At 35.9% G+C, this 9,839-nt stretch overlaps 1 protein-coding gene across 2 annotated transcripts; it reads left to right on the forward strand.

The window, feature by feature from the left end:
- The first annotated feature begins 1,615 nt into the window (after nt 1-1,615).
- Nucleotides 1,616-6,359, forward strand: LOC117637964 (ATP phosphoribosyltransferase 1, chloroplastic-like). 2 transcript variants are annotated; one of them, XM_034373033.1, is made up of 10 exons: nt 1,616-2,022; nt 2,123-2,236; nt 3,689-3,754; nt 3,846-3,953; nt 4,087-4,170; nt 4,716-4,817; nt 4,953-5,066; nt 5,150-5,230; nt 5,378-5,497; nt 6,018-6,359. In XM_034373033.1, exons 1-10 carry the CDS (start codon nt 1,753-1,755, stop codon nt 6,111-6,113), a joined length of 1,155 nt encoding a protein of 384 aa, XP_034228924.1. In that variant the 5' UTR covers nt 1,616-1,752; the 3' UTR covers nt 6,114-6,359. The 2 variants fall into 2 exon arrangements, with proteins under 2 accessions (XP_034228924.1, XP_034228925.1); XM_034373034.1 differs by lacking the exons at nt 3,689-3,754; nt 3,846-3,953.
- Nucleotides 6,360-9,839: the final 3,480 nt, after the last annotated feature.

Below are 9,839 nucleotides of genomic sequence, written 5' to 3' on the forward strand. Positions count from 1 at the left end.
TAACATACAATTTCCAACCAAGAGAGTGTAAGTGGACAAAATAAAAGTTGAAAAATCAACTGCCTTTTTATGAGATAGCAACCATGTATATTCACATGCAACGGAGTGATAGTAACATTTTTTGTATTGAATTTTGGGTCATGTAAATAATAATTTTTTACATGTAAATGTAATAAAAATATAGTGCTGCTATTTCCACCCACTTGTCCTATTTTCCCACCCACCTTATCTTCAAAATTTTATATACGAATTTACCCCTTTGCAAAATGACTTTTAAGGACTTAAGGGAAAAACATCAACCCTAAAATAAAAACTCAATTTCATAAGAATTAAAAAGGAAAAAAACTCCTTAATTAAACAAAGAGAGGCCAAATAATGAATGAGAGAGGGAATTAATTTACATTTTAAGGAAAATATATTTGTATGTTTTAATTATGAGAAAAACCAAAGCAAAGGATCCGGATCCCTAATGGATTAGCAAAGAGAATTTTCTTGAATTAAAAATTAAATGGTATTTTAGGAATAATGATGGGTGAAAAGATAGGATTTTATTTTCTCAAATTTACATGGTAGGTGGGAAGATAAGGTGGGTGAAAAAATAGAACACGGAGGGTGAAAATAGCAGCACTCTAAAAATATAGAAAACTTTGCATACGTGTCATGTTTACATTATTGGGTAAATTACTCAAATGGTCCTCAAACTTGTACGCGATTTACATTTTGGTCCCTAAATTAAATTATTAGTCCAAATGGTACATAAACTCTATTTTAATCACCCATTTGATCCAACCGTTACATTTTCTATTAAATGTAACCAAATTTTAGGGGCAAATACGACTTTTCATAATTAACAAATAAAATAGGGTTAAAATAAATACAAAATTAGAAAATAATTGAAGAAAAAGAGAAAAAAAATCATTAGACCCAAACCCCCTCCCTTCGATTTCTTTGGACTAATAATTTTTTGTAGAGAGAGACAGAGAGAGAGGGAGATTTTTTTTTATTTTTTAGTAATTATTTATTTTTAACATGCGAAATGACCAATTTGTCCTTATATTTAACAGCAACATTGACAGAATGTAACGGTTGGATCAAATGGACGATTAAAATAGAGTTTATGTACAATTTGGACTAATAATTTAATTTAGGGACCAAAATATAAATCACGTATAAATTTGAGGATCATTTGAGTAATTTACCCTTACATTATTTGTCAAAAGTCACTAAGAATATCTTCAATTATACTCCTTATATTTAAATTAAATATTACCTTAAAAGACCACAACACAGGTTATATATAAAATTTATACTCCAACCATAACCAACACACGTGGAGATGCGCACATGAAAATATTCATTAATTTTATTTTGTTAAACTTGTCAAATACTCCCAAATTTAAAGTGCATTAATTTGTGAGTCAAAAAAGATGTCGGCATCCTTGTTTAAGTCTAGACCTCTTCACTTGAAAGTCGGCAATAATAATAGTACAAATACACTGTTATATTTTTGGTAGAAAATAGGTAGGGGGCCCGGCTCAACAAAGGAGGACTAAATAGGACTAAATATATTATTTCTTGTACTTGAGTGTCATATAAATACTAACATAATATCCTAACTTGAAATTTCTCAGCCATCAGCCCACCCACGACCCATCTCTCTCAGTCTCTGTCTCTCGCTCTGAACTCTCTCACGCTCAGTCCCCTTTTCGGCTGCTCACATTTTCAAAATCGAAATCTGAAGCAAAGAGTAAGATGTTGGCGTCAAATCCAAACCTAACAAAGTGCCCGTTCTTTCCCACTCGCTACGTTCCCATCTCCCGGTCTTTCCACATCACATGTAGCGTTTCGCAGCTGCAATCGGCGGCGGAAGTGGTGAATGGAGGAGTCCCCGAGAGGAACGAGATTCGTCTTGGCTTGCCAAGCAAAGGCCGCATGGCCGCCGACACTCTTGATCTTCTCAAGGACTGTCAATTGTCCGTCAAGCATGTCAATCCGCGACAATATGTTGCACAAATCCCACAGGTTCCTTCTCTTTCATTCAAATTTTTTATCTTTTATCTTTTATTTATTTATTTTTGAAAAAAAGAATTGAAATTCATTTCTCCATGAATTTTCACTGCAGCTTTCGGATTTGGAAGTGTGGTTTCAACGGCCCAAAGACATTGTGCGGAAATTGTTGTCTGGAGACCTAGATCTTGGCATAGCAGGTTTTGATACCGTCAGCGAATATGGGCAGGTAACCATCACCTAAATATCTTATTCATTCAATTTATTGGTTTTAGGGTGTGCAGTTGTATATGTAATTGGGATTTAGGGTGCACAATTGTAAATGTAGTTGGGTTCTATTCAGCACTATAAAATTCTGCACGAAAAATTGATTTCCATCTCAATATCATCAAATCTTTAGAAACTAATGATGTCGTCTTCCATGCTAGCTGTGTATCTTGGATATTGGAATGCTTAACCCAGAATGTATTTACTTAGAAGTTCAAATTTATAGATATGAAGTTGGCCCTTTGTTTAAAACAGATGAAAAAAAAAATTAAAAAAATTTCTTAATATGTACTCCTTTTTCTTTTGGTGTGGAATTTGTTTAGAAATTTTCATAACTTGCTATCATTAATTTTTTGTAATCGTTGGGCCAAACAATGGAGAAAGCTATATAATTGACACCAACAGTCATGAGTCATCCAATGTGCTGTTACTGTGTGCAAAAACGTTGATATTTGTGATTTTAGTCATCGTTCAATCATGATCTCTCAATTTCTTGATACTTACCTCAGACCAATCATGGCTTGCTTGTTTTGCCTTTGGTTTTGCCATGATACCTCTGCCAAAAGGTATGAATCAATATTCAGTTGAAACATTTTAAAATGATTAATAAACAGATCATCACTGTTTTTCCTTAGTAATTTGTGTATGTCATGTTGTCCTTCTCTTGAAGAAATATTTTCTATTTCCTTTGCTTGTTATCCAAAATGACTATGAAGAAGTACATTGATATTTAAAACTTATCATCATTTGGATTACTTGCCAAAAAGAAAAGAAGGAAAGCCTCCACCAACTATAGTAGGCTTTCCCCCTTGTTTTAATCCCTTGACTTCAGACCTGTGAATGTAGTTGACTAACCAGGAAATAAGTCAGAGCCAGAAACAGATGGAAATGTGCATGCACTTGCAGAGTAACAACTCATAAAGTAATAGGCTATGTCTTCTTTTTCATTGCTTCTGAGACCTTTGGATAGTCCAGCATAGTTACTTGACCAGTAAACCAGTGTATTCTTTTGGAAGACCTGTTATATATTTTTGTTGATACAAGGGATATTGGGGGAGAGACAGACCTCAAGTGCAAGTGTAAATGTTCTTAACCACTGAGCTACAATCCCCTTGTAGCTATGTTATATTTAAGAATTGAGTGTTGGATAAAACTTTGGAAGCAGGCCATCTCATAGAATCTGTCCTTTTATTTTTTAAATATAAGTTCTTTGTCCTCTTTTGCACTCTTTCATTCCGCATATTGTGTCAGAAAAATTACTTCATGTTGTTCTTCTATGAAAGATATTTCCATTGTTTATTATTTTTTTCTTATCCAAAATGAATATGAAGAATTGCATTGATAATTAAAGCTTCTCACTCGTATTACTTGTTCAAAGAGAACAGAACACTAATCATCTAAAGTTCTATTTTAGGGGAATGAAGATCTTATCATTGTTCATGATGCTCTTGATTATGGGGACTGTCACTTATCCCTTGCAGTGAGTTACTTTCTTATTACCCAAATAGTCAACTCCAGTTATCTCACTCATATTTCCTTTAATAGCCTTCAAATATCCTTTATTTTTTCAGATTCCAAAATATGGGATTTTTGAGAATATAAATTCACTGAAGGATTTAGCACAAATGCCTCAATGGACTGAAGAGAAACCTCTGCGAGTTGCTACTGGCTTTACCTATGTACGCAATGTGTTTAAGATTTTTTCACTGTATTATTCATCACTTTCCATTTTGGGAATAAGTTTCTTTTGTTATCTTATTGGAAATAAGGGTTCTGTTTGGATTTAATTTCTCTTTTTGTCTTCTACTGCAGCTAGGTCCAAAATTTATGAAAGAAAATGGACTGAACCATGTGAGCTTTTCAACTGCCGATGGAGCACTCGAGGCAGCTCCTGCGGTAAGAATATGCTTTGTCAGAGTAAAATTTGGTGGGGTTGCTTGAACTTATGAGGAGCATTGCCTGCTGTCTGAATGTAGTTGCATTGCTCCCAGCATAATATAAAGCATGATGCATATTTCCCAGTATATGTATCATGATTAACGATATCTTCAATTCGTTGTTTCCTGATTCTTTTTGAGGAGAAACATAGGCTATTGGTTTTTATCGTTTAGTTTTTGTTTCAAATAATTTTGTGTATCAATATGTAACCTATAAGTCGTCTCATTCAACGTTATAGTAGTCCAGAACTCTGCTGGATTATAGCTGCTTAAGTTAATATTATGATATTTCTTGAAGAGACTGAATCCATGCTTAAGTTCTAGATGACCATACATTCAAATGACTCTTTAGCTAGTTGTTTCATGAGCATGGTCTTCAATCTTTTGTACAATCTAGTTTGCTGTGGTATTGTTGACCTTGGCTTTTGAAGCTAGGGTTCATGTTTTACTTATCAATAAAAGTAGAAAATAATTAATTGCCACCTCTCTCTCTTTTGAATTTAGATGGGGATAGCTGATGCAATTTTGGATCTTGTGAGTAGTGGGATCACACTGAAAGAAAACAACTTGAAAGAGATCGAGGGGGGAGTTGTGTTGCGAAGCCAAGTAAGGCTCTTGCTTTATGGCCCATCTTAACTAGCATGTGATCTTGTAGGTTTAAGCATGCTACTTAGAAGGAGCTTGTTCAACTCCCTGCTCTTTCCATATCTTGTCTTATGCTTGTAATTAGATTTTCTTTAGGCAGTTCTTGTTGCAAGCAAGAGATCGTTGATCCAAAGGAAAAGTGCACTGGACACAACACATGAGATTCTTGAAAGATTGGAGGCGCATCTAAGGGCTGAGGGTCAGTTCACGGTGCGTATCTGAAAACCTATTTTTGTACCTTCAGGATTTTTTCCCCGTAGTTTATAAATTTTCTTTTCATGGATTCATAATAGGTAACTGCAAATATGAGAGGAAGTAGTGCAGAGGAAGTGGCTGAGCGTGTCTTGAGCCAGCCATCATTATCAGGTTTGCAGGTGAGGTTTGAAATAAAGCATCACTCTCTAACCATGAACCTTAAGTTCAAGTTGCAGTATACACTAATAACTGGTCTTTTATGGTGATGTACTGACCCTTTTTCACTTTGATGAGTTTCTAAATAATCTACATGGTAACACATGCAGGGACCCACCATAAGTCCAGTTTTTTGCAAACGTGATGGGCAAATTTCTTCTGATTACTATGCCATAGTCATATGTGTACCCAAAAAGGCGCTCTACAAGTCTGTACAACAACTGAGAGCGGTGAGCCATGATAATATATTATAAGCATTGTTCAATGTTATATAAAATGAATCCTCCCTTCTCAAATGCTATGAGAGTGCTTGTTCTGTTGACCAGCACCCTCACATTCATGCAGCGAAATTCTTCTGGCTTATGTATTTATCTTTACAGTATATAAAAGAAACAAATAAATAATAAGTCAGAGAATGGCAGTTGGACTGTTCAATCAGAGCTTTAGTTTCGTCATTATTATTTTTTAAATATTGTAGGGACTAGGAAAATATTTTGAATTGGATGAACATTGGTTTGAACTAGTTTCTAGTTTTTAGTTGGTCATTTTTTTAATATGCTGGAACAATGGTTCTAAATTAGAACTGGTTTAAACCTTGGATGTGGAGTTTCTCTGCAGATATCAATGTGCCTGCCTCTTGTACACAAAGGCCTATTTTTTAATTATTAAATTTTGAATCTAAGTCCATGTTTCATTTAAGATTTTCCTTTCCTTGGATACTGGGGTTTAATGTCCTATAATTTGGTGCAGATTGGAGGCAGCGGGGTTCTAGTTTCGCCTTTGACCTACATTTTTGATGAAGAAACTCCAAGATGGCGCGAACTTCTCTCAGTTCTTGGCCTCTAATTCTCTCTCCGTGGTCGATCCTGTGCAAGGTTTGTTATATTTTTGTAGGTCTGCCAATATTTAAGAGTTTGCAAGCCCATCTAGATACCTGCAAATGGTTAGAGGTTGGAAAACATGTACTTAAATTAGGACTTAAACATTGAAATTCTTGTACTCTCTTTATATTTGAATTGCAAACTTGGCATGTAATCAGAGTGGTGGCAGAAGACGATTTTTGTTAGTTGTATGCAATTTTACTTTTTCCTCTGTTTCCTTTTTTTGGTTAAATTTTGCAATTTTTTATGATGCAAGGTCAAATAGGTACCCGAGATGGATGCAAATCATTGGCTATACTAATCATCTAGTGTGCTAATTAATATCGCATTGATGAGTGAGTGTGATTTCACTGATTTGGACACTCAATGTGCACTTCCATAATATGTTAGTGATTTTTTTATCATACCATTTTCTTATATGTCATGCATTTGCCCTCTTTTATTCTTTGGGGGTTACAAGTGATGGCCTAACTTACTCTAATTTACGTAGAGGGTAATCAAATTCGGATGAAAGGGGTGGGTATATTGTCTTGGCCAACTGGAACCCGCATTTGCGTACATTGTAATTCTCAAGTCAAGACCTTTCAATTTCTGATTCTCTGATCAGTTTTCTTTTCATAAACACCCTTTGGGAGAAACAAAACTGCTTCGTATATCCTCCCTTTGTCTTTAATTCCACACCCAAAAAAAAAAAAATTAAATAAATAAATTTCTTCTATACACAAGGTCAGAGTCTGAAAATTTGTGTTAACTTTTGTTTGAGTTTTTGTGTGGTTAAATTAAAAAATAAATAAATATAGTGACTTAAAATTCAACAGCGAATAGTGTATAACTTTGATAAATTCAACTTTATAGGAACGTATTGAGTTGAGTATAAAGCCAAATGATCAAACTGTGATATAGTTTATTATCTGATGGTCGTATCCGAGTTGCCGTACAATCAAGTTTGTGAAGTTTCTTCTCCCTATTCTTGTTTCTCTTCATTGGCTGGTTAACTTAAAATCCCTAATTAAGAGCTAAAATTTATCTGTTTTCTTTCCACGGTGCACCCCAAATTATAGATTTGAATTTTTTTTTGGCGATTAAAGTATGTCAAAGGGTTTACATTTTACACTGACTTATTCAACTTTAAAACAAAAACTTACACATTTCAAAACTAATGGAGGAAAATCATATCAGAGAATGGTGATAATAATGGGTCTTATCCCAGTGTCATTAGTTCAAGCAAAAGATGCTCCTCCTTCTCCCTCTCTTCCTTCAAACTTTCTTCCACCCTCCTCTTCAGTTGGAGTTAAAGTCCTTCATCTTCTCCATCCGAAATATTCGATATGCTTCTTTCGAGCTACGATGTTTTGTTTCTTCGAAAGAGATCGAGAATTCCTAGAACTTGGCAGATGTTTGAGGAGATACATTCCATATTGTGCTCAATATCCCAATGTTTTCCCCTTGACAGAAATTCTTGTGTATAAAAACTTTAAGCCTCGGCCCTAGTTCTACACTCTGGTAAGCATTACAAAGTTTGGACTTTTGAGTTAGGTAATTCCTCCCTTATTTGTCGTAGTTTAGAACATATGAAATGTGTTATATTAATATCCACAGTTCATAGTGGTTTTAACCTTCAATGAGTTTTGTGCGATTTTGATGTACTTTTTAATTAGAACATCGGGAGTACGTATTGGTTGAAGAAAATACAATTGTTCTTCTTTATCTTCTTAAAGCAGTTGGTGAATATACTTAGAAACATTTGCGACTGAACACAATTTTGTTTAACCAATGAAGCAGTAAATGCCTGAACTTTAAACCAAGGCATGAAAATATGTTCAAAAGAACCCAAAAAAAAAAAAAAAAAACCTTTTGAATTTCGGACTTATGCGGATCAAATTTACCACCATTTCTTACATTAACTGACAGAGAATATGATTCGTTATGACTTTGATTATTATTATTATTTTGAAAATATTCTAAACTACTCTAATGTATGAAAAATGGTTTGAACTCGGATGCAAGAGGGCGGACGTCTAGACAAACTAACCTAACCCACATTTGATTATTGTTTGATGTTAATTTTGCTTCAAAACCACTGAAAACCCAAATTGCAAAGTGCCATCTCACCACGGCAAAAGGGAAAACTACTTTTTAGTTCTCATGTGTAGAACCTGCTGTTATTGAAAACCTAGAAAGTGTTATTAGACACAAAGAATCCCAATTAGGAACGAAAAAGCTAGTTTCCATTCATTAGGTCAATATTAGACGCTGCTGTTGAGAGACAAATACATTCTCTGTTTCTTTTCCTTCAGGGTTTATATCTTCATATTTTACTGTCATAATACAGAATGTCACTGTTTCTCTAGAGGTATTCTTGACGACCTATTTGTTAATCCATACCATGCAGTCGCACAGCCTTCCACTTGCCTATGTGTTTCAACAACTCAGTTCTCAGTGAGAACTTCTCACGTCCTCAGTAAAGAGAATACTACACCAGCAGATCCTATCCAATCTGTCAGCCCCATGAAATCAGCTGATCCCAGTACATTAGCCTTAGAAGCCTCCTAACCACAAGCACGGCATTCATCAGCCAGAATGATTGATTGTCAATTCCTCTGTAATATATGTAATTGATTGGACTTACCTTATAACGTTAAGTTTCTGTAAATAGACTTGAGAAAGTCTACCCCATGTACCAATATTTATACTGCAGATAATACAGAGAACGAGTAATTTGGATCGTGGCAATTATTCTTAATCTCTCTGTTCTCATCCCCCTCTCTTCCTCTTCAGTTCATTTTCTCATATGGTATCAGAGCTCTTTGGAGCTAACCCTCAAAATATCGATCCTACCCAAACCAATGGCCGACACACCTAAATCTGGAGAATCAAGCAATATTGATATGTCAAAACTGATTTCTGAAATGTCAAAACTTTCCTCACCTCCATTCTCATCCCATTCCTTGCCCACCTCTTTCAATATCTCATCATTGTTCTCAGTTCCTATGGATCGCACCAACTACTTGAGTTGGAAATCCCAATTTGAAGATGTTTTGGAGATGCACGGTCTTGCAGCAGTCGTCAAGAACAGCACAGACCCACCCAAAGTGCAAGAAGATGGATCTGTGCACCCAGAGTTAGCCAAGGATAAACTGGTCCTGAGTTGGATCAAAGCGACTTCCTCCTCTTCCATCAAGACACTTCTCATCCCTTGTACCACTGCTCATCAAGCCTGGACCATGCTGGCCAAGCGCCTCTCACCTCTTGCTAGTACCCGTGTACGGATTCTCCGAGACCAAATTCGCACTCTCAGAAAGGACAACAACACAACAGTGACTGATTATCTCAATTATGCCAAATCACTCTTTGATTCCCTCACACAGGCTGGTGCTACAATGGATGATGATGAACTCATCAGTTATGTTCTGGATGGACTTGGTCTTGACTACAAAGAGTTAGCCACAACACTTCACCTGCATCCCGATATTGATTTCGATCGATTCTATGATCTAGCTCTAAGAGAAGAGCATCTGCAGAAACGAATGTCTCTTACTGTGGCTTCAGGAGTGGCTATGACCGCTGACCGTGCTTCCAACGAGCACACCTTCCATTCAAACATGCCCAGTCACCATCACAATCCTCATCACGGATCTGGCAGAGGACGCGGTCGTGGTAGGCATTGGAATCAAGGGCGTGGATCAAGGAG

Source organism: Prunus dulcis, chromosome 8, assembly GCF_902201215.1.
Source record: "Prunus dulcis chromosome 8, ALMONDv2, whole genome shotgun sequence".
Classification (NCBI taxonomy): domain Eukaryota; kingdom Viridiplantae; phylum Streptophyta; class Magnoliopsida; order Rosales; family Rosaceae; genus Prunus; species Prunus dulcis.